This window comes from Oncorhynchus mykiss, chromosome 20 (genome assembly GCF_057628025.1).
Source record: "Oncorhynchus mykiss isolate SJ-2025 chromosome 20, ASM5762802v1, whole genome shotgun sequence".
Taxonomy (NCBI): Eukaryota; Metazoa; Chordata; class Actinopteri; order Salmoniformes; family Salmonidae; genus Oncorhynchus; species Oncorhynchus mykiss.
Genome location: NC_143041.1, coordinates 44,800,926 through 44,825,361, shown reverse-complemented (window position 1 = coordinate 44,825,361; position 24,436 = coordinate 44,800,926). Strand labels below are relative to the sequence as shown.

Genomic DNA, 24,436 nt, shown 5'->3' with positions numbered 1-24,436 from the left:
AAACGTTGAACAACAAAACACATTCATATATATATATATATTCATGTACTCTCTGGGCCTGTTTCCTGGACATAGATTAACCCAAGAGTCCTGGGTGAAAGTTGAAGTTCAAGGAGACTGTCTTTTAAGCTTTTATACATCCATGGACTCATCATGGTCTGTGTTTGGGGGAAGTGCCCTTTACTAGTGTCATAGTAGAAACATTCTCCATCTTGTTGTTTTCAGATGCACTGTACTGCCACCTCGACTGCCACTCAGTGAGAAAACATACACCTCGACTTCCTCTCAATGAGAGTTAGGTACCAGTTCTTCTGTTCAGTCCGGTCCCGTCTAAGCTATAGTTCCATTACGGTCTGTCCAGTCCTTGATCAGTGACCATTGAGACGTTTGACAAGTGATTAATCAGACAGGCGGCCTCCGACGAGCAGCTGAAATTTAATTTCCACACTTCAGCCTGCTGATGAGGCGAAGGACATGAATTCGAGTCAGCATACAGGATAGCAGCTTCAGCCACCCTTCCTACCGCCCTCACAGCAGCAGCACTTCTTCCGGGCTGTTCCGTAGGCCTGTCCCACCTCTCTCCCCTGGTCCTCCGGTTCCGAGACAGGATGATGTCCAGTCTAATTGCCCCACCTGCGACTACAATCGAAATACATTAAACTTTGTGTTCAAAATAAAAAAAGAATGCACACTATTTATGCTCCAAATATTTTAAATTGGTAAAACACATTTCTAGTTTTTTCCTCAAGTTTAAATGGACTGCATCAACATGTGGCTGATTTTTTAAATGTATTGACCAAAAAATACCTTCATCACCGGCTCCATCTCCCCCCACAGCAGGGGAGCTCCCGGCCCAATCTCCGACCATCAAACAGCGGATGTCAGAGCGGCACCGAAGGGACACCCCCTGGAACTGTGCTTGTCGGGACAGCAGGGGAAGGTGGCGCGGAGCAGGGTGGAACACTGCATTCTCCTGCATGAAGGAAGAAAGGGATGAATGAATCTGACAAAATGTCAAATTGAGAGTGAGTGCATGGCATCTTCCTGCATAAATGAATAAATACATATTAAAACATAGTTAAATGTACCTGCACCAGTCCCAGGTGTGTCTCCGTGAGGAAGAGCTGGGCCCAGGGGTCAGGTCTGGGGTCAGGGGTCGTTGTCACACCAACAGTAGTGTAGAGCAGCAGTCTGACCTCTCCCAGACTAGGCTTCTCTCTGAAAAGATGTAAAATGAAACTCAATCGTTTTGTCTGTCTTCAGTTCTTTTGTGCTATGAGCTATCCTTTTCAAGACCAACAAATACTACAATCCTGCTACCTGTCCATGTTGCCGTGCAGAATATACACCAGGTCAGCTAGGGTCTTGTGGAAGTGACCAGACAGCCTGAGCCCAGCATCCAACAGCAGGTCAGGTACCTGGGCCTTCCAGTCCAGAGACAGCTCCATCAGATCCTCCTTCAGGAAGGGGTGGTGAGCCACTCGCTGGTCCCCAGGGGACAACACACCTAGCAGGGTCTGGGTGAGGGCCTGGGTGAGGGTCTGGCTGTGGAGGCACAGCAGAGGGTGTAATTGAAGATTTGATCAAATGTATTTCTATTATTCAAGCAACATGCTTTAGTGGCAGGCTGCCGTTTGTCGTCATGAATCTTGTCCTGGAGGCAGAACTGAGCGATTTCTGCTCGATAAGCCAGCTGCAAAGTACTTATATATATATATATATATTTTTTTTTTTAATCAGCCAACAATTCATGAGAACAAAAATGTTGCTCTTTAGTCTTAATTTAAATCAAATCAAAGTGGAAGGGACAGCGTTTTAACAACTACGCAGATTTGAAACAAAACAGACAATCATAATATCAGTGAAAATATAAGATTCCCGGTATTGTTTCAAAACAAACTTTATAGGTTTTAAAAATAGTTTCTATTTGACAAATGAATCCCATGACGTACAGTAAGGCATTGGCTCCCAAGTGGCGCAGCAGTCTAAGGCACTTGCATCTCAGTGCTAGAGGAGTCACTACAGACCCTGGTTCGATTCCAGGCTGTATCACAAACGGCCATGATTGGGAGACCCATAGGGCGGCGCACAATTGGCCCAGTGTCGTCCAAGTTAGGGTTTGGCCTAGGTAAGCAGTCATCCCAAATAAGAATTTGTTTTTGTTGCTATAGGGTGTTAAAACACCCTATAGTTACATTTTTGTTATTTGGACTCATTAAATAGATTTTGATTAGGGTCACAGAATTTAAGCAGCAAAGGCTGGACAAATATAATTTACCTCTTGTTTTAATATGTTAAAATGCTATATTCAGCATCCTATGTAGATACACTATATATCCACAAATATGTGGACACCCCTTTAAATGAGTGGATTCAGCGGTTTCAGCCACAACCGTTGCTAACAGGTGTATAAAAATCGAGCACACTGCCATGCAATCTCCATAGACAAACATTGGCAGTAGAATTGCCTTTATGAAAAGCTTAGTGACTTACAACATTGCACCGTCGTAGGATGCCACCTTTCCAACAAGTCAATTAGTCAAATGTCTGCCCTGCTAGAGCTGCCCGTCAACTGTAAGTGCTTTTATTGCGAAGTGGATACGCCCAGGAGAAGAAGAAAAAAAACAGCTAAAATCGGGAAGTGGTCGGCCACACAAGCTCACAGAATGACACCAGAGTGCTGAAGCGCGCAAAAATTAGTCTCCCCGGTTGATCACTCGCTACAGAGTTCCAAACTGCCTCTGGAAGCAACGTCAGCATAAGAATGAGGAGCAGGTATCCACATACATAAGTATGAGGACCATATTTTTCTAATAAAACAATGGCTAGAAAGGGTTGCAGGTTTTTGTAAAAACCAAATAGGATATGTCTGACCCACAAATTTGTTGTAATTTTTTTTTTTTCAATATTGAGATTCAACACCCCTGTGCTAGCGTATCTATTTATGTAGCTAGCTATTTATTTAACAAGCAAAAACAAAACAGAGCCCAACCTTAGCTAGCTAGCTGCTGGGAGGATGTCATGTCATTGGAGGAGTGAGTGACTGACCGACTGTCTGTCTGTATACCCATAGAGCAGTTCAAAGTGAATGATGGAAGGGCCGTGTGGCAAATGGCTTATTTGCATATAGGCCTAGTGTAGCTCTGATTGGCTATGGCGCAGTGGTCTACATAGACTCCGGAACTTGGACAAGACCAATGTTTTTATTACGTTTTACTTACTGCAGTGTCTATTAATTGTCTAAACGTCCATTTTATTTGATTTATTCTAGAGAATTCTCAAAACACCTTACTATACATCATCCCAAAACATTCTATGAAGTCATGAAAACGACCATATCTAAGTGCTCGAATGTTAGAAAATGTAAATAAAAAAAGTGACATTCTCCCTGAGGGTGTATATCAGTGGAGGCTGCTGAAGGGAGCACGGCTCATAATAATGTCCGGAACGGCGCAGATGGAATGGCAAACACCTGGAAACACTGCGTTTGATACCATTCCAGTGATTCTGCTCCACTCATTACCGCGAGCCAGTCCTCCTCAATTAGCCTCCTGTGGTGTATATGAACAGATTTCGATAAGATTTCGATAAGATTTCATGTTGCTAAAACGCTGTCAGTTCCACTTTAAAGTAAGGGTTAGGCATTAGGGTTAGCAGTGTGGTTAAGGCAGGGTTGAAAATCAGACCACGACTTTGTGGCTGTGGCAGATAGCTCTGCACAGCATGGTCACTGCCTCCAGGACAAGATTCAGGACAATAAATGCTAACCTGCATCTTAGTAGACCACACGAAGACATTAACCTACTTCTATTCAAGTGCTAACCTACTTTAAAAAAAATGTTTTATTAAAGTACGACTGATTGGCAATCGATCGTGACCAACTGATGGCTCCAAGCACACTTTTGTTTCCACTAGGCTAGAGGATAAGATCTGAGCACAGTGGTTCTCTCCTTTGGTTTCCACTAGGCTAGAGGATAAGATCTGAGCACAGTGGTTCTCTCCTTTGGTTTCCACTAGGCTAGAGGATAAGATCTGAGCACAGTGGTTCTCTCCTTTGGTTTCCACTAGGCTAGAGGATAAGATCTGAGCACAGTGGTTCTCTCCTTTGGTTTCCACTAGGTTAGAGGAAAAGATCTGAGCACAGTGGTCCTCTCCTTTACCTGTGGGTGTAGAGGGTCAGGACACTCTCCTTAGTGGAGGCTGTGAGATGAAGACTCTGACCGCCAAAACCCACCTAGATGGATATTTAGATAGAAAAATCTAGATGATGATAATCGTGATACTACTGACGATAAAGATGGGGATAAAAATAATAAAAGAAAATAGGTAAATTATTTAATTGGTAGGACAATAAAATATTTTAATCGTTTTAAATTCTTTAAATAAAAAAATACCTACCTGAATCTCCTTGATCTGCAGCAGGGGGAGGTGGTGGAACACTGTCAGAGGCGTGGTCTGATCGGACATGTCAGGGTCAAAGGTCAGTGCGTAGAGGCAGGACTCAAATAAGAGGACGACAGAAGGGTGTGGGTGGGGCTGGCTGCAGTTGGCCACGCCCAGCCAGTAGAGAGCCACGAGTCTCTGCGAGGTGAAGACAGAAGGGACAACAGACTGGAGACAGCCCAGGAGGGTGAACACGGGAAGGGACTGGAGTTGAACCAGAGCCCCTGGGAACTCCACCAGTCTCTGAAAGAAAAATGATTTGATTTATTTTAATAAAGCAACATGGGAAGGCTGAATAATTTGGATTCACTTTGTACATTTCCTAATATGAATGACTAAAAACACACCTGGTAATATACCTGGACACCCTCAGTCCACTGCTTCGCCTGCCCAGGAACAGAGCTCTTCTCTGGACCTGCAGACCTGGCGTTGTCTCCCTGCTCTGTAGGGGACTGTGGCTTGCTGCCATTGGCGCCATCGGTGACATACTGTGGGTCCTCCTCCATCTTGATCTGGTCCTCTGGTGACCACAGCTCCTTCTTGGTTGTAATCTGTACCTCTGACGTAGATGGAGCCTCCTGTCTGCCTTCCAGAGTCCACTCCAGTTCTCGGATGGGATTCTGTTCCCCTGCTCTCCAATCCACTTCTGTACCAGTGTTCTGTCTATGTGGGAACTCAGTGGCATTCTGGGCTGGGTACAGGCTTGGTGCTGGGCTGAAGACAGTATTGTGGGTTGTAAGAGGGGGCAGGTTCATTTTTGGTGCGGTGTTAAGGTCAATAGCTCTCTGCTGTATTCCAGTTGACTCCACTTGCTGAAGATCATGAGTTAGCTCAATGGGAATGCTCCTGAAGTCATGAGTTAGCTCAATGGGAACGCTCCTGAAGTCATGAGTTAGCTCAGTGCTCATCTGTTGCACCAATGGCAGCTCACTGACTATAGAGAACACCTGACTGTCTTTAACATAGGAGAACATGTGACTCTCTCTGACCAATGAGAAGACCTGGCTGTCTTTGACCACTGACAGCACCAGACTCTCTCTCACCATTGAGACAACCCGACTGGGCCAACTGGAGCAGGCTCTTCCCACAGCTCCAGGTTTCAGACTCCCAGCCATTCCCCCATCTACAGGCTGCAGGCTCCCAGCCATTCCCCCATCTCCAGGCTGCAGGCTCCCAGCCATTCCCCCATCTCCAGGTTGCAGACTCCCAGCCATTCCCCCATCTCCAGGCTGCAGACTCCCAGCCATTCCCCCATCTCCAGGCTGCAGACTCCCAGCCATTCCCCCATCTCCAGGCTGCAGACTCCCAGCCATTCCCCCATCTCCAGGCTGCAGACTCCCAGCCATTCCCCCATCTCCAGGCTGCAGACTCCCAGCCATTCCCCCATCTCCAGGCTGCAGACTCCCAGCCATTCCCCCATCTCCAGGCTGCAGACTCCCAGCCATTCCCCCATCTCCAGGCTGCAGACTCCCAGCCATTCCCCCATCTCCAGGCTGCAGACTCCCAGCCATTCCCCCATCTCCAGGCTGCAGAATTCCTGCACTGTCCCAGAACTGCTGCAGGACTCTCGGGAGGGAGCTGTGGAGGAGACGCCACGTGTCCGGGAACCTCACTGACACCTCACTGCTGACCACAGAACCCATCCCATAGATAGAGACCTCAGTGCTGACCACAGAACCCATCCCAGAGATAGAGACCTCACTGCTGACCACAGAACCCATCCCACAGATAGAGTTCTCTTCCCCCAGAGAGTCTAGCTCATGCTTCCCCCCAAGCCCAGAGATCTGGGATACTCTGCTAACCAGAGCACCCAGCCCGGAAGCAGAGAACTGGCTCTCATCCTGCGCCTCCTCACCCCTAGACACCCTGCTAACCTGCTCAACCTCCTCCTCCCTCCTAGCCCCAGCCTGTGTCTCCTCACCCCTAGACACCCTGCTAACCTGCTCAACCTCCTCCTCCCTCCTAGCCCCAGCCTGTGTCTCCTCCTTGTAATTGTCTCCGTAGCCCTCCACCGTGGTCTTGGATGAATTCATCATGCAACGACTGAACTGGCCCTCCAATGCTGCTAGCGGTAGGCCGCGTACCGCCTGGCTGCGTCTGTGTCTGTCCCTGTCCAGCCGGGAGGCAGTGTGTTCGGTCTGGTTGTGGGTCTGTGTGTTGAGCTGGGACAGAGAGGCAGTGTGTTTGTCAAACCGAGAGGTCTGTGTGTATGTTGAGCTGCTGCTGGCCAGCGGAAAGTGTGCGTGGTGCGTTCCTTCCTCTGTTCCTCCGTCTATTCCTCCTTCGTCTCCTCTCTGCAGGTGGGATACAACAGCACCTAATGAGGTCTCTGCAGGGCCACTGTAACAGGCTACGGCCTTGTACAGTCTCCTGCTGCAGCCGTCAGAAGAGAGACCTGACAGGACACCTGGGCTTGTGTTAGGCCCCACAGTACACCCATCAGCCTGCTGGACCAGAGAGGACAGGTATCTGCTGAAGGGCCCGGTCCCCAGACAAGTCCTCCTCTCCCCATAACATCCTCCCTCTAGGCAGAAGTAGTGCTCCCTCCCATCACCTCTGACACCACCCTCCTGTTTCTGATTGATTACTGTAGTCTCCATTTCTTCCCTTCTCCCTCCCTCATGCGCGATAAAATCACTTCTGTTTCATGTTTCAACTTCAAAGTCATTCCTCATAATCAGGGAGCATGTCGTCTATTGTTAAGCCAAGAAACAAAAAAACGCATTTTAAAGTAAAAGGATAAAAAAAAGCCACGTTGTTAATTGAAAACAGGACTCAGCCATGGCATTGTTAATTGAAAACAGGACTCAGCCATGGCATTGTTAATTGAAAACAGGACTCAGCCATGGCATTGTTAATTGAAAACAGGACTCAGCCATGGCATTGTTAATTGAAAACAGGACTCAGCCATGGCATTGTTAATTGAAAACAGGACTCAGCCATGGCATTGTTAATTGAAAACAGGACTCAGCCATGGCATTGTTAATTGAAAACAGGACTCAGCCATGGCATTGTTAATTGAAAACAGGACTCAGCCATGGCATTGTTAATTGAAAACAGGACTCAGCCATGGCATTGTTAATTGAAAACAGGACTCAGCCATGGCATTGTTAATTGAAAACAGGACTCAGCCATGGCATTGTTAATTGAAAACAGGACTCAGCCATGGCATTGTTAATTGAAAACAGGACTCAGCCATGGCATTGTTAATTGAAAACAGGACTCAGCCATGGCATTGTTAATTGAAAACAGGACTCAGCCATGGCATTGTTAATTGAAAACAGGACTCAGCCATGGCATTGTTAATTGAAAACGTCTTGAAGTGCTCCGTGTACAATGTGCCTTCACAAAACGTTAATTGTTTTCTGAGGTGGGCTCATTAAAAAGGTAATAGGTTTGAAATATTAAACTAAGAAAACAAGCCATGGGAACAGGCATTTCATGCTCCATAAGTCTGTATCAAGCCGTGTGTGAGATTGCGTGCCCAAACAAAACGGACATCTGCACACTAACATACAATTTATAATGCATGCCCAATACATTCCATTATTGTAGGTGGTAGGCCAAAACGTGGAGAGAGGATTACACCCCCCCAAAAAATAATCTGAAAAAAAAAATCTGATTATTTTTAAATGGATAACATTTCCCCACGAAGATTTTTTTTTTTTTTTACTTAAATATCACATTTACTTACGTACACACCCCAGCCAGAAGCCATGGATTACAGGAAACATTCACACTGAGCAGAGCTTTAAAGGTGCGGGACGCTAACCCGGAAGCTTATAGGAAATCCTGCTTTGCTCTCCGACAAACCATCAACCAGGCAAAGCATCATTACAGGGCTAAGATTGAATCATACTACACCAGCTCCGACGCTCGTCTTATGTGGCAGGGCTCGCAAACTACAACAGACTACAAAGGGAAGCACAGCTGCGAGTTGCCCAGTGACACAAGCCTACCAGACGAGCTAAATAATTTCTATGCTTGCTTCGAGGCAAGCAACACTGAGGCATGCATGAGATCATCAGCTGTTCCGGATGACTGATCACGCTCTCCGTAGCAGACGTGAGTAAGACCTTTAAACAGGTCAACATTCACAAGGCCGCGGGGCCAGACGGATTACCAGGACGTGTGCTCCGGGCACGTGCTGACCAACTGGCAGGTGTCTTCACTGACATTTTCAACATGTCCCTGATTGAGTCTGTAATACCAACATGTTTCAAGCAGACCACCATAGTCCCTGTGCCGAAGAACACGAAGGCAACCTGCCTAAATGACTACAGACACGAAGCACTCACATCCGTATCCATGAAGTGCTTTGAAAGGTGGGTAATGGCTCACATCAACACCATTTTCCCAGAAACCCTAGATCCACTCCAATTTGCATACCGCCCAAACAGATGATGCAATCTCTATTGCACTCCACACTGCCCTTTCCCACCTGGACAAAAGGAACACCTATGTGAGAATGCTATTCATTGACTACAGCTCAGCGTTCAACACCATAGTGCCCACAAAACTCATCACTAAGCTAAGGATCCTGGGACTAAACACCTCCCTTTGCAACTGGATCCTGGACTTCATGACGGGCCGCTCCCAGGTGGTGAGGGTAGGTAGCAACACATCTGCCACGCTGATCCTCAACACTGGAGCTCCCCAGGGGTGCATGCGCAGTCCCCTCCTGTTCACCCACAAATGCATGGCCAGGCACGACTCCAACACCATCATTAAGTTTGCAGATGACACAAATGGCGGTAGGCCTGATCACAGACAATGACAAGACAGCCTATAGGGAGGAGGTCAGAGACCTGGCCGGGTGGTGCCAGAATAACAACCGATCCCTCAACGTAACCAATAATAAGGAGATGATTGTGGACTACAGGAAAAGGAGGACCGAGCACGCCCCCATTCTCATCGACAGGGATGTAGTGGAGTAGGTTGAGAGCTTCAAGTTCCTTGGTGTCCACATCAACAAACTACAATGGTCCAAACACACCAAGACAGTCGTGAAGAGGGCACGACAAAGCCCCCTCAGGAAACTAAAAAGATTTGGCATGGGTCCTGAGATCCTCAAAAGGTTCTACAGCTGCAACATCCAGAGCACTGGTTGCATCACTGCCTGGTACGGCAATTGCTCGGCCTCCGACCGCAAGGCACTACAAAGGGTAGTGCGTACGGCCCAGTACATCACTGGGGCTAAACTGCCTGCCACCCAGGACCTCTATACCAGGCAGTGTCAGAGGAAGGCCCTAAACATTGCCAAAGACCCCAGCCACCCCAGTCATAGACTGTTCTCTCTACTACCGCATGGCAAGCGGTACCGGAGTGCCAAGTCTAGGACAAAAAGGCTTCTCAACAGTTTTTACCCCTAAGCCATAAGACTCCTGAACAGGTAATCAAATGGCTACCCGGACTATTTGCATTGTGATTTGATACCCTTCATATCAGTACTTTGTTAAAGCACCTTTGGCAGCGAATTCAGGCTTAAATCTGATTGGGTTTGACGCTAGGTAGTCTAGTGGTTAAAGCGTTGAGCCAGTAAGGTTGCTGGATCAAATCCCCAGAGGTGACAATGTAAAAATCCCCCCCCCCCCCCCCCCCGATTCAGAGGGTTTGGGTTAAATGCGGAAAACACATTTCAGTTGGACAACTGACTAGTTATCCCCCTTTCCCCTTTTACAAGTTTGGCACACCTGTATTTATAGAGTTTCTCCCATTCTTTTCTGCAGATCCTGTCAAGCTCTGTCAGGTTGGACAGGGAGCGATGCTGCGAAGCTATTTTCAGGTCTCTCCAGAGATGTTCGATCGTGTTCAAGTCCGGACTCTGGCTGGGCCACTCAAGGACCTTCAGATACTTGTCCCAGTCGGAGGTCCTGAGCGCTCTGGAGCAGGTTTTTATCAAGGATCTCTGTATTTTGCTCCGCTCATCTTTCCCTCGATCCTGACTAGTCTCCCAGTCCCTTTCCACTGAAAAACATTCCCACAGCATGACGATGCCACCACCATGCTTCACCGTAGGAATGGTATTGGCCAGGTGATGAGCGGTGTCTGGTTTATTCCAGATGTGACACTTAACATTCAGGCCAAAGAGTTCAATCTTGGTTTCATCAGACCATATAATATTTTCTCCAGAGGAACTTTGGAGCTCTGTCAGAGTGACCTTTGGGTTCTTGGTCACTTCCCTGACCAAGGCCCTTCTCCCCCGATTGCTCAGTTTGGCCAGGCGGCCAGCTCTAGGAAAAGTCTTGGTGATTCCAAACTTCTTCCATTTAAGAATGGAGGCAACTATGTTCTTGAGGACCTTCAATGCTGCAGAAATATTTTGGTATCCTTCCCCAGCTCTGTGCCAACACAATCCAATCTTGCAGTTCTACATACAATTCCTTCGACCTCATAGCTTGGTTTTTGCTCTGACATGCACTGTCAACTACGGTACCTTACAGGTGTGTGCAATTCCAAATCATGTCCAATCAATTGAATTTAACACAGGTAGGCTCCAGTCAAGTTGTAGAAACATCAAGGATGATGTTTGTTTTGTTACTTCCGGCGCCGACAGAGATGGCCGCCTCGCTTCGCGTTCCTAGGAAACAGTTTTTTGGTTTTTTTACGTGTTATTTCTTACATTAGTACACCAGGTCATCTTAGGTTTCATTACATACAGTCGAGAAGAACTACTGAATATAAGATCAGCGTCAACTCACCATCAGTACGACCAAGAATATGTTTTTCGCGACGCGGATCCTGTGTTCTGCCTTACAAACAGGACAACGGAGTGGATCCCATGCAGCGACCCAAAAAAACGACTCCGAAAAAGAGGGAAACGAGGCGGTCTTCTGGTCAGACTCCGGAGACGGGCACACCGTGCACCATTCCCTAGCATTCTTCTTGCCAATGTCCAGTCTCTTGACAACAAGGTTGATGAAATCCGAGCAAGGGTAGCATTCCAGAGGGACATCAGAGACTAACGTTCTTTGCTTCACGGAAACGTGGCTTACTGGAGAGACGCTATCCGAGGCGGTGCAGCCAACAGGTTTCTCCACGCATCGCGCAGACAGAAACAAACATCTTTCTGGTAAGAAGAGGGGCGGGGGCGTATGCCTTATGGCTAACGTGACATGGTGTGATGAAAGAAACATACAGGAACTCAAATCCTTCTGTTCACCTGATTTAGAATTCCTCACAATCAAATCTAGACCGCATTATCTACCAAGAGAATTCTCTTTGATTATAATCACAGCCGTATATATCCCCCCCAAGCAGACACATCGATGGCTCTGAATGAACTTTATTTGACTCTTTGCAAACTGGAAACCATTTATCCGGAGGCTGCATTCATTGTAGCTGGGGATTTTAACAAGGCTAATCTGAAAACAAGACTCCCTAAATTTTATCAGCATATCGATTGCGCAACCAGGGGTGGAAAGACCTTGGATCATTGTTACTCTAACTTCCGCGACGCATATAAGGTCCTGCCCCGCCCCCCTTTCGGAAAAGCTGACCACGACTCCATTTTGTTGATCCCTGCCTACAGACAGAAACTAAAACAAGAGGCTCCCACGCTGAGGTCTGTCCAACGCTGGTCCGACCAAGCTGACTCCACACTCCAAGACTGCTTCCATCACGTGGACTGGGACATGTTTCGTATTGCGTCAGACAACAACATTGACGAATGCGCTGATTCGGTGTGCGAGTTCATTAGAACGTGCGTTGAAGATGTCGTTCCCATAGCAACGATTAAAACATTCCCTAACCAGAAACCGTGGATTGATGGCAGCATTCGCGTGAAACTGAAAGCGCGAACCACTGCTTTTAAATCAGGGCAAGGTGTCTGGTAACATGACCGAATACAAACAGTGCAGCTATTCCCTCCGCAAGGCTATCAAACAAGCTAAGCGTCAGTACAGAGACAAAGTAGAATCTCAATTCAACGGCTCAGACACAAGAGGCATGTGGCAGGGTCTACAGTCAATCACGGACTACAGGAAGAAATCCAGCCCAGTCACGGACCAGGATGTCCTGCTCCCAGGCAGACTAAATAACTTTTTTGCCCGCTTTGAGGACAATACAGTGCCACTGACACAGCCTGCAACGAAAACTTGCGGTCTCTCCTTCACTGCAGCCGAGGTGAGTAAGACATTTAAACGTGTTAACCCTTGCAAGGCTGCAGGCCCAGACGGCATCCCCAGCCGCGCCCTCAGAGCATGCGCAGACCAGCTGGCCGGTGTGTTTATGGACATATTCAATCAATCCCTATACCAGTCTGCTGTTCCCACATGCTTCAAGAGGGCCACCATTGTTCCTGTTCCCAAGAAAGCTAAGGTAACTGAGCTAAACGACTACCGCCCCGTAGCACTCACTTCCGTCATCATGAAGTGCTTTGAGAGACTAGTCAAGGACCATATCACCTCCACCCTACCTGACACCCTAGACCCACTCCAATTTGCTTACCGCCCAAATAGGTCCACAGACGATGCAATCTCAACCACACTGCCCTAACCCATCTGGACAAGAGGAATACCTATGTGAGAATGCTGTTCATTGACTACAGCTCGGCATTCAACACCATAGTACCCTCCAAGCACGTCATCAAGCTCGAGACCCTGGGTCTCGACCCCGCCCTGTGCAACTGGGTACTGGACTTCCTGACGGGCCGCCCCCAGGTGGTGAGGGTAGGCAACAACATCTCCTCCCCGCTGATCGTCAACACTGGGGCCCCACAAGGGTGCGTTCTGAGCCCTCTCCTGTACTCCCTGTTCACCCACGACTGCGTGGCCACGCACGGCTCCAACTCAATCATCAAGTCTGCGGACGACACAACAGTGGTAGGCTTGATTACCAACAACGACGAGACGGCCTACAGGGAGGAGGTGAGGGCCCTCGGAGTGTAGTGTCAGGAAAATAACCTCACACTCAACGTCAACAAAACTAAGGAGATGATTGTGGACTTCAGGAAACAGCAGAGGGAACACCCCCCTATCCACATCGATGGAACAGTAGTGGAGAGGGTAGCAAGTTTTAAGTTCCTCGGCATACACATCACAGACAAACTGAATTGGTCCACTCACACAGACAGCATTGTGAAGAAGGCGCAGCAGCGCCTCTTCAACCTCCTGAGGCTGAAGAAATTTGGCTTGTCACCAAAAGCACTCACAAACTTCTACAGATGCACAATCGAGAGCATCCTGGCGGGCTGTATCACCGCCTGGTACGGCAACTGCTCCGCCCTCAACCGTAAGGCTCTCCAGAGGGTAGTGAGGTCTGCACAACGCATCACCGGGGGCAAACTACCTGCCCTCCAGGACACCTACACCACCCGATGTCACAGGAAGGCCATAAAGATCATCAAAGACATCAACCACCCGAGCCACTGCCTGTTCACCCCGCTATCATCCAGAAGGCGAGGTCAGTACAGGTGCATCAAAGCTGGGACCGAGAGACTGAAAAACAGCTTTTATCTCAAGGCCATCAGACTGTTAAACAGCCACCACTAACATTGAGTGGCTGCTGCCAACACACTGACACTGACTCAACTCCAGCCACTTTAATAATGGGAATTGATGGGAAATGTAAATATATCACTAGCCACTTTAAACAATGCTACCTTATATAATGTTACTTACCCTATATTATTCATCTCATATGCATACGTATATACTGTACTCTATATCATCGACTGTATCCTTATGTAATACATGTATCACTAGCCACTTTAACTATGCCACTTTGTTTACATACTCATCTCACATGTATATACTGTACTCGATACCATCTACTGTATCTTGCCTATGCTGCTCTGTACCATCACTCATTCATATATCCTTATGTACATATTATTTATCCCCTCACACTGTGTATAAGACAGTAGTTTTGGAATTGTTAGTTAGATTACTTGTTGGTTATTACTGCATTGTCGGAACTAGAAGCACAAGCATTTCGCTACACTCGCATTAACATCTGCTAACCATGTGTATGTGACCATTAACATCTGCTAACCATGTGTATGTGACCATTAACATCTGCTAACCATGTGTATGTGACCATTAACATCTGCTAACCATGTGACCATTAACATCTGCTAACCATGTGTATGTGACCATTAACATCTGCTAACCGTGTGTATGTGACAAATAAAATTTGATTTGATCAATGGAAACAAGATGCACCTGCATTCAATTTCGAGTCTCATAGCGAAGGCTCTGAATACTTATGCAAATAAACATAAAACATTTGCATAAATTGCTAAAAACCCGTTATCGCTTTGCCATTATGGGGTATTGTGTGTAGATTGATGAGGAAAAAAAATGAGGCTGTAACAAAGAATTCAGACCCCCATATTTTGTTGAGTGCACTGTACCTTAACATAGATTCATTAACATTAAACCATATTTCACCTTGATGTTTAACTTTCTTCAGGAAAACAATAGGTGAAAATGTGCCCCAATGTTAGCTAGTAAAAGTTACCTGTCCACTTGCACAGTATCCATTCAGATGAGTGTAGGTGTAGAGGTGTGTGTGTGTGTTTACATACCATTACCGTACAGGTCTTTAGTGGAGAAGAGAGCACAGAGCTCCTCTGTTGTCTAGTGTCTCCAGTCAGTCCTGCTGCTGCTAGCATATCCATCCTGTTGGAGGAGGCAGCAGTTAAACCAGAGGATTTAAATAATACATTTGTTATTCTAAAATCAAGGACAACAAAAAATGACTTTTAAAAAAAAATCATATTTAGGGTGCCTATCCCCTTATAGCCCACTCCTTTTGATGAGAGCCCTATGGGACACACATAGCAGTTGGGTTTATGTTAAAATAATCTGCTGGCGGGTTTCTTAGTTTCTTAAAAAAAAGCTATTTTATACAGGGTAAAATACAAGACAATAAATAGGGCACAAAACTCATCTATTAAAAACACACTCCCTAATACATTTAGCCCTAGCTAAGTCTGCTGTCATAACATCTTGAGCTGAATATGTGGTTTCACTTTGTGTTCTCTCCCATAGGGCTCTGGGCTAAAGTAGTGCACTATATAGGGTGCCATTTAGAATGCATTCTTTATCCTAAGGTGCTCGGGGGGGGGGGGGTTAGTAGAGAACACCGAGTGAAACCACACATTCAGCTCAAGATGTTGTGACAGCAGACTTAGCTAGGGCTAAATGTATTAGTGAGTGTGTTTTTAAAAGATGAGTTTTGTGCCCCATTTAGGGAATCGGTTGCCACTTGGGACACAGTCACAGTACTTTATGTTAAATCCTTCAAAATCTACACAGCCATTTTGTTTAATTTCACCGCGAGTTGAGTGTCTGCTAATCTTTATCCAGACATTGGGACTGTTCGACATTAAGTGTGTGCGAATGTGTTTTCAAATCTGATCATTAAAAACAGATGGCACGCCAACCGATGGTTGGTTTTAAATTTTGCCTCATAAGAAAAATCTTTAGCCATTCCCCATTCGTACTGCCACCCTTATAAACCACCGGTCTAAAAACAGGAAGTCAGGTGGTAAACCGTTGTAGCCACGCTAAACCATTGTGTCCAACACTACACGTGGCAAAGAATTGACGTCTTTCCTCTCCGTCTGTTCAGCTAAAATGGCCATTAAAAGGAGTGTGGAACAGGTCATATATCCATCCACCTGCTCTTACTGCCAGGATGAGACAGTCTGTGCTGCTCCAGAACCATGTAGTCAGAGACAGTCTTGGACAGGTCAAACTAATAAAAACCAGAGAGGTAAAAGCGTCGTCTACAAAGAGGTCGCCACCGATCGCCGTCTCTCTGTCCATTTGTATTTATTATGGATCCCCATTAGTTCCTGCCAAAGACATGATTGTGGACTACAGGAAAAATGGATTTTCCAACCCTGGGCGCCGGCCTGATCTGCTCTTGCTGATCAAAACCTTTTACTTTGCTGCTTTAACCAATGGCTGTGCTGTGTAGGTCTACAGTGGCAGTTCAGGAGGAGAGTCAAAGGCTTCTTCACTAAATAACGTGATTAGTCCCCCCACCCCCCTAATTTTTACACACACACACACACACACACGTGCACACGGACTAGCCTATTTGTTCTGTTATGTTTGGGGACGATTCAGAATTAGCTAAATATACGTCTTTCCTACACACGTCTCAGTAGGTGGTATTAAGACTGACCTCATGCAGGGACCCAACGCTCTACGGGTGTAGCGACCTACACACAATGAATATATGTAATTCTGAAAACCCTCCCACTTGCTGGCCAACAGATTTTCTCGTGGAGTTTTCAGTACATTTACCTGAAGCCATCCCTTTAAAATACTGTGCACCTTTTATTTAGTTAGAATTGTGTCCACAGACTAGAATATAATGGAGAGAACAGGTTCAGAATTAATAGGGATGAATTAAATAAATCAATTTCTCATCTCCATTTCAGCACCAACTGGGATATTAAAAAAATATTCTGATCTTGTATATAATTTTAGGGTTAGGAAAGTATTTATGAATCATAAAAAAACTGGTTTGGCAAGCCTTTACAAAACTAAATATACGGCTGAATAAAAGTGGTTTGATTCATCCTGAAAGGTTGTCATATTTGAAAAAGGTGAGAAAAGCATACAATAGGAGGTTGACTAGTAGTCAATATAAAAACAAACCTACTCCTCACTGAGGGACAACGGTCCCGACATCCTGAACACAAGGCTCCAGGTTTAAAACTGAGGTTGCAGTTCCAAAATAAGCTACATGACTACCTTTGTACAAATCATTTGGGACTAGTGTGATTAACTACTGCTAGCGACTCAGGAACAACTACACAGACCTGACCGAGGAAGGAGAAAGGTCAATGGAAAATGTAGGCTACAAACTGAAGGAAAACAAAGACTAAAATGACATATAAATGAATGTGTATTATTGAAAGGTGGCTCCTGATCGACTATTATTATACTAATATTTAAAATGATAAAAGTGGTTTAAAAAGAAAGAACTGGGTGAGAGAATGCCGTGTGTGCAAAGCAGTCATCAAGGCAAAGGGTAGCTATGAAGAATGCCAAAAATAAAATATATATTGATTTGTTGGGGTTATATCCTGCCTGTTTGGGTCTCCCGCCCCCTCCCGTCTCAGCCTCCAGTATTTATGCTGTAGTAGTTTATGGTTATATGGGGGTCAGTCTGTTATACCTGGAGTATTTCTCCTGTCTTATCCGGTGTGACTTTAAGTATGCTCTCTCTAACTCTCTCGGAGGACCTGAGCCCTAGGACCATGTCTCAGGACTACCTGGCATGATGACTCCTTGCTGTCCCCAGTCCACCTGGTCGTGCTGCTGCTCCAGGTAATTGTTCTGCCTGCGGCTATGGAACCCTGACCTGTTCACCGGACGTGCCACTTTGTCCCGGACCTGCTGTTTTCGACTCTCTACCGCACCTGCTGTCTCTAGCTGAATGATCGGCTTTGAAAAGCCAAGACATTTACTCCTGAGGTGCTGACCTGTTGGACCCTCTACAACCACTGTGATGATTGTTAATATTTTACCTTTACAATGACAACCTAGGAACAGTGGGTTAACTGGTCTAGGAACAGTGGGTTAACTGGTCTAGGAACAGTGGGTTAACTGGTCTAGGAACAGTGGGTTAACTGGCCTTGGAACAGTGGGTTAACTGGCCTAGGAACAGTGGGTTAACTGGCCTAGGAACAGTGGGTTAACTGGCCTAGGAACAGTGGGTTAACTGGTCTAGGAACAGTGGGTTAACTGGTCTAGGAACAGTGGGTTAACTGGTCTAGGAACAGTGGGTTAACTGGCCTAGGAACAGTGGGTTAACTGGTCTAGGAACAGTGGGTTAACTGGCCTAGGAACAGTGGGTTAACTGGCCTATGAACAGTGGGTTAACTGGTCTAGGAACAGTGGGTTAACTGGTCTAGGAACAGTGGGTTAACTGGTCTAGGAACAGTGGGTTAACTGGCCTATGAACAGTGGGTTAACTGGTCTAGGAACAGTGGGTTAACTGGTCTAGGAACAGTGGGTTAACTGCCTTGTTCAGGTGCAGAACAACAGATTTTTACCTGGTCAGCTCAGGGATTCGATATAGCAACCTTTCAGTTACATCCCAATGCTCTAACCACTAGGCTACCTGCCGACCAACTATGAACATTTGAACATCTTGGCCATGTTGTGTTATAATCTCCAGCCGGCACAGCCAGAAGAGGACTGGCCACCCCTCAGTCTGGTTCCTCTCTAGGTTTATAATCTCCACCCGGCACAGCCAGAAGAGGACTGGCCACCCCACATAGTCTGGTTCCTCTCTAGGTTTCGGCCATTCTATGGAGTTTTTCCTAGCCACCGTGCTTCTACACCTGCATTACTTGCCGATTGGTGGTTTTAGGCTGGGTTTCTGTACAGCACTTTGAGACATCAGCTGATATAAGAAGGGCTTTATAAATACATTTGATTGATTTGTTTAACAATTGTTTGGGTTACTACATGATTCCATATGTGTTATTTCATAGTTGTGATGTCTTCACTATTATTCTACAGTATAGAAAACAGTAAAAATAAAGAAAAACCCTGGAATGAGAAGGTGTGTCCAAACTTTTGACTGCTACTTTTCTTACATTTAGAAAAGACTGTCTGGAGAATGGTTTCATTTTTTCCACACTTGAAACTGACATGTGCGCAAACGTATTCATAGTTTCCTCGTAAAAACTGACCCGGAATGGAAAAGCATGTCCTTGGACAGGTTCTCTGTAGGCTCGGAGAGGTGCGCCATGGACAGACTGGAGAGAAGTGCACTCTGGGGGAAAAAAAAAAACAAACAAACATAAGATACACCTTTTGCGAACAGAAAACTGGGCGTTGTGAACATCAGTGATCCCACCAATGGTCTTTATACACATATTGGTACCTAGGATCCACATGGATGAGGTCGTCGAACTGTTCCTGATCAAATACGCTTGTAGTCTTTCCAAAGTGGGCAATTGTAAGTGACTGAACATGTCACTCTACCTTCACGTGTGTGCTCTTAAAATGTCTCGAATGTCCATTGATACGACGAGTATTCTGTTGAGGAAAATCTGGAGGGAAAGCATTTGCCTATACCGTTTACACTGGCTGTATTTTGTGCACGTGACAAACTTTAACTTGATTTATTTAAACATTTAAAAAGTCCAAAATAAAGATGGTCAAGTCACATAAAAAAAAAAATCTAAATTCAAAATTACAATTACAATTTTTTTAAATGTACACAATACAAATGAAAATATGTGAGTGCTAAAATTGTTGCTAGAAACTCCTGATCTATATATTTTTTTAAAGCTGAATTAGTAGCAGTAGTTTGGGTACCTTTTCTGGTTAGACTTTGGGCATGAAAAATGTTCCATCTCCAACCTTCTTCTCAAAATTCAAAACAGAAACGTGGTTCTGCTTTTTGGTGCTTGGTCGATGTGTCATTCTGGTCATGCGCACCACGACCGACGTAGCTAGTTGGTTAGCCAAGCTAGCCAGTAACTGCTCCAGTATGTGTTTACCAGTTATACCGTTTTAAAAACTTTTTTTTTTTTTTTCTGTTCCTGCCCAAAGTCCACCTTTAACATCAGCCATTCTTCCAAAATGGCACACTATTCTCTTTATAGCGCACTACATTAGACCAGGTACCATTTGGAATGTAATTCACATACACATTAAATATACCATTAAATAAAAAAGGACTTAACAGCCTTGATCTGTTCCATTAGCTGTTGAATCTGCCTCTAAAACATATGGGTTGCGTCCCAATAAATGGTACCCTATGCCCTTTATAGTGCCCTATGAGCCCTGTTTCAAAAGAAGTGCACTGTGAAGAGGAAACAGGGTGTCAACTTGGGACACGGACCTACGCGATTGAAAAGAATAGATTGCTACTATTACAGATCGCGGAGTTATTGAGACTATTACCCGAGGAAACAGTTGGGTAACACTTCACTGGAACCCTGCAGGTTATAACAGAACATTGGTCATAAGCATACCTTTATGATGTCATAATGATCCTGTCTAAATACCAGCCGGGTTCCAACCAGGACTCATTAACAGACAGAAATAAATAGCTGTTGATAACGAGCTATGAAGAAAGGCTGTGTGTGTGTGTGTGTGTACACACACACAGGTCATGTAGAAGGAGATATGCTCGGAGGAAGTGGAAGACGGAACATGCATTTCTTTGAAGAGAGCCATCTGTGTGTTGTTTCTGGTTTGGCAGGAAGAGTTTAACCGACGGCACAGTAATAATTATGACTCCGAGATAAGAATTTGCAAATTGACTTTAAAATTTTACACAAACTAAGCTGTACAGAGTTAGATAAGCAGCAAAAATGAGCAGCAAAAATGTGCAGCAAAAAAGCAAAGTGCTCTATAGGAGGAAAAGTAGGGAAATGTAGGTTACGTTCTGGAGTATTCTCTTGTCCAGGAGTAAGAGTTGGTTGTGTCGAAAGGGCTGGTTTCCCAGAAACACTTTATTAAAAAAACTAGTCCTAGACTAAAGATCGTTCAATGTTAATTTAACAGCTTAGTGTGTGTCCAGGAAACTGACCCTAAGAGAATAACAGTGGTTGAGCTGTGGTCCGGGGGTTAGCGAGAGAGAGTGGTGTTGAGCTGTGGTCCGGGGGTTAGCGAGAGAGAGTGGTGTTGAGCTGTGGTCCGGGGGTTAGCGAGAGAGAGTGGTGTTGAGCTGTGGTCCGGGGGTTAGCGAGAGAGAGTGGTGTTGAGCTGTGGTCCGGGGGTTAGCGAGAGAGAGTGGTGTTGAGCTGTGGTCCGGGGGTTAGCGAGAGAGAGTGGTGTTGAGCTGTGGTCCGGGGGTTAGCGAGAGAGAGTGGTGTTGAGCTGTGGTCCGGGGGTTAGCGAGAGAGAGTGGTGTTGAGCTGTGGTCCGGGGGTTAGCGAGAGAGAGTGGTGTTGAGCTGTGGTCCGGGGGTTAGCGAGAGAGAGTGGTGTTGAGCTGTGGTCCGGGGGTTAGCGAGAGAGAGTGGTGTTGAGCTGTGGTCCGGGGGTTAGCGAGAGAGAGTGGTGTTGAGCTGTGGTCCGGGGGTTAGCGAGAGAGAGTGGTGTTGAGCTGTGGTCCGGGGGTTAGCGAGAGAGAGTGGTGTTGAGCTGTGGTCCGGGGGTTAGCGAGAGAGAGTGGTGTTGAGCTGTGGTCCGGGGGTTAGCGAGAGAGAGTGGTGTTGAGCTGTGGTCCGGGGGTTAGCGAGAGAGAGTGGTGTTGAGCTGTGGTCCGGGGGTTAGCGAGAGAGAGTGGTGTTGAGCTGTGGTCCGGGGGTTAGCGAGAGAGAGTGGTGTTGAGCTGTGGTCCGGGGGTTAGCGAGAGAGAGTGGTGTTGAGCTGTGGTCCGGGGGTTAGCGAGAGAGAGTGGTGTTGAGCTGTGGTCCGGGGGTTAGCGAGAGAGAGTGGTGTTGAGCTGTGGTCCGGGGGTTAGCGAGAGAGAGTGGTGTTGAGCTGTGGTCCGGGGGTTAGCGAGAGAGAGTGGTGTTGAGCTGTGGTCCGGGGGTTAGCGAGAGAGAGTGGTGTTGAGCTGTGGTCCGGGGGTTAGCGAGAGAGAGTGGTGTTGAGCTGTGGTCCGGGGGTTAGCAAGAGAGAGTGGTGTTGAGCTGTGGTCCGGGGGTTAGCGAGAGAGAGTGGTGTTGAGCTGTGGTCCGGGGGTTAGCGAGAGAGAGTGGTGTTGAGCTGTGGTCCGGGGGTTAGCGAGAGAGAGTGGTGTTGAGCTGTGGTCCGGGGGTTAGCGAGAGAGAGTGGTGTTGAGCTGTGGTCCGGGGGTTAGCGAGAGAGAGTGGTGTTGAGCTGTGGTCCGGGGGTTAGCGAGAGAGAGTGGTGTTGAGCTGTGGTCCGGGGGTTAGCGAGAGAGAGTGGTGTTGAGCTGTGGTCCGGGGGTTAGCGAGAGAGAGTGGTGTTGAGCTGTGGTCCGGGGGTTAGCGAGAGAGAGTGGTGTTGAGCTGTGGTCCGGGGGTTAGCGAGAGAGAGTGGTTGAGCTGTGGTCTGGGGGTTAGCGAGAGAGAGTGGTTGAGCTGTGGTCTGGGGGTTAGCGAGAGAGAGTGGTTGAGCTGTGGTCTGGGGGTTAGCGAGAGAGAGTGGTTGAGCTGTGGTCTGGGGGTTAGCGAGAGAGAGTGGTTGAGCTGTGGTCTGGGGGTTAGCGAGAGAGAGTGGTTGAGCTGTGGTCTGGGGCTTAGCGAGAGAGAGTGGTTGAGCTGTGGTCTGGGGCTTAGTGAGAGAGAGTGGTGTTGATCTGTGGTCTGGGGGTTAGCGAGAGAGAGTGGTTGAACTGTGGTCTGGGGGTTAGTGAGAGTGGTTATGCTGTGGCTCACCTTGCGTTGCTCTCTGAGCTGGGCAGTCTCTTTAGGATGGTTGAAACGGAACATAGTTCCTCTCCCTAGCTGGATGACAGCACCTGAAACCAGAGACAAACATGTTATGGAAACTGGCTCAATCTGAACAGCCCGTTTTACAGTAAAAAAAAACAACAAGTAAAACATTGAGTGTCAGTTTCCTGGACACTGACCAAACCTAGTCCAGGACTAAAGAGAATCTCCAAAGAAATAGCTTTATAGTCCACGACTTCACCTGTCTGGGAAACCAGCCCTGAAAGTTCAGTGCTGTGGCAGTGGATGGATGTTAATTGGAGCAGTCTATTAAAAGCATTCGTTGTTGATAAGTGTGTTCAGTTCTAGTGGCAGGAACAAAACATCTCTCCCAAATGTTGTTAAGATTTAATTGCTGCCTCTTCACCTCTTCTGTGCTGGCTACCTCAAGAGTAATTCAGGGTTACCATTAGCACTCTTGAACGGCTGTGAACCACTCACCTCTCCTCCCAACCCCGCTCATCCCCTCCACAGGCCAGATGCCATTTCTCTTACTAAACATTTTGGAGGGCTACAGGCCCTGGACAAAGCTCCAGACAAAGCTCCAGGCCTCTCCTTTTAATTGGCAGATGGTGGTGATAGTAGAGCAGGGTCTGAAGTGGAGACCAGGATTAGCCTTTAGCCATTGGGAATAGAACCAGCCAGGCAGGCAGAGAGCTAAAGAGAGCCAACTTTAGCCCCCTGTAGAAGACCCCATTATTCAGTTAGTTCTGCCAGGCCTGGGCTGCCTGGGAGCTTTTCCCGTTATAGCCTGGCTTACTCCAACCCGACCTGGCTCTGAGATAATTTTAAAAAACACACTAGAGAAAGAATCACATCAAAGATACCTGCCACTACTCCTTTACAGCCATTGAACCAACACCCCCCCCCCCCCTCCCCTCCAGAAGAGGCTGAACCAACACCCCCCTCCTGAAGAGGCTGAACCAACATCCCCCCCCTCCTGAAGAGGCTGAGTCTGAACCAACATCCCCCCCTCCTGAAGAGGCTGAGTCTGAACCAACATCCCCCCTCCTGAAGAGGCTGCATCTCAGGCTATTTTCTCCAGGACATTTGATAGTAATTCCTGTTCCTGTTGCAGCTCAGATCTATCACTCACCATCCTCTCAGGTGCTTTGTCACTCATCAAAAGCCATTAACAGAAGCAAGATTAGTATTTGCTGCAGAGAAATAAGGAGAGAGAGGTAGAAGAGAGAGAACGAGATAGGAGATCTGGGAGAAGAAGAAAAAAAAAAAATCTCTTGATGTGGTTTATCTGAGTTTGAGGCCGATAGCTATATAAGCCCTGATATCAGCCTGTATGCCATAGCTTTACAAAAGCATTGCAGAGTTGTTGTAGCCTGTTACCTCCAGTTAAAATCAGCCAGCCGGAGTCTGGACAAAAGCCAAATCATGTCAGAGAGATTGAGTACTTCACGGCAATGCATTCACTTAACCTCGGCAAAGGAGTGAGAATTGAGTAAAACTTTTCAGTTTTATTTTGTCAAGTTGCCTGAAAGTTCAGAGCAGAGCCAGGTTGTGTAATCTAGTCTTAAAAGAAGAAGGGGGGTGGATGAGCTCTCCATGGGTAGAGCAGCTACTAGAGGTTTAGCATGTCTTCCAAGTCCACACAGACTCATTATCACGCAGTCTCCTAACACACTCACACGGATCATTACCCACA

General features: G+C 46.7%; 1 protein-coding gene across 1 annotated transcript in view; it reads right to left on the bottom strand.

Moving 5' to 3' along the window:
* Positions 1–163: 163 nt before the first annotated feature.
* LOC110499549 (uncharacterized) overlaps positions 164–24,436 on the bottom strand; it is a 60,142-nt gene continuing 35,869 nt past the window's right edge. The window contains exons 14-23 of the mRNA XM_090213134.1: positions 22,723–22,805; positions 19,109–19,191; positions 14,972–15,065; positions 4,791–6,737; positions 4,399–4,686; positions 4,161–4,234; positions 1,321–1,545; positions 1,089–1,218; positions 808–973; positions 164–639 (exon numbers count right to left, since the gene is read on the bottom strand). Of these exons, the coding sequence (XP_090069260.1) occupies positions 347–639; positions 808–973; positions 1,089–1,218; positions 1,321–1,545; positions 4,161–4,234; positions 4,399–4,686; positions 4,791–6,737; positions 14,972–15,065; positions 19,109–19,191; positions 22,723–22,805 (3,383 nt within the window). The 3' untranslated portion in view covers positions 164–346. The remainder of the gene's footprint in view (positions 640–807; positions 974–1,088; positions 1,219–1,320; positions 1,546–4,160; positions 4,235–4,398; positions 4,687–4,790; positions 6,738–14,971; positions 15,066–19,108; positions 19,192–22,722; positions 22,806–24,436) is intronic.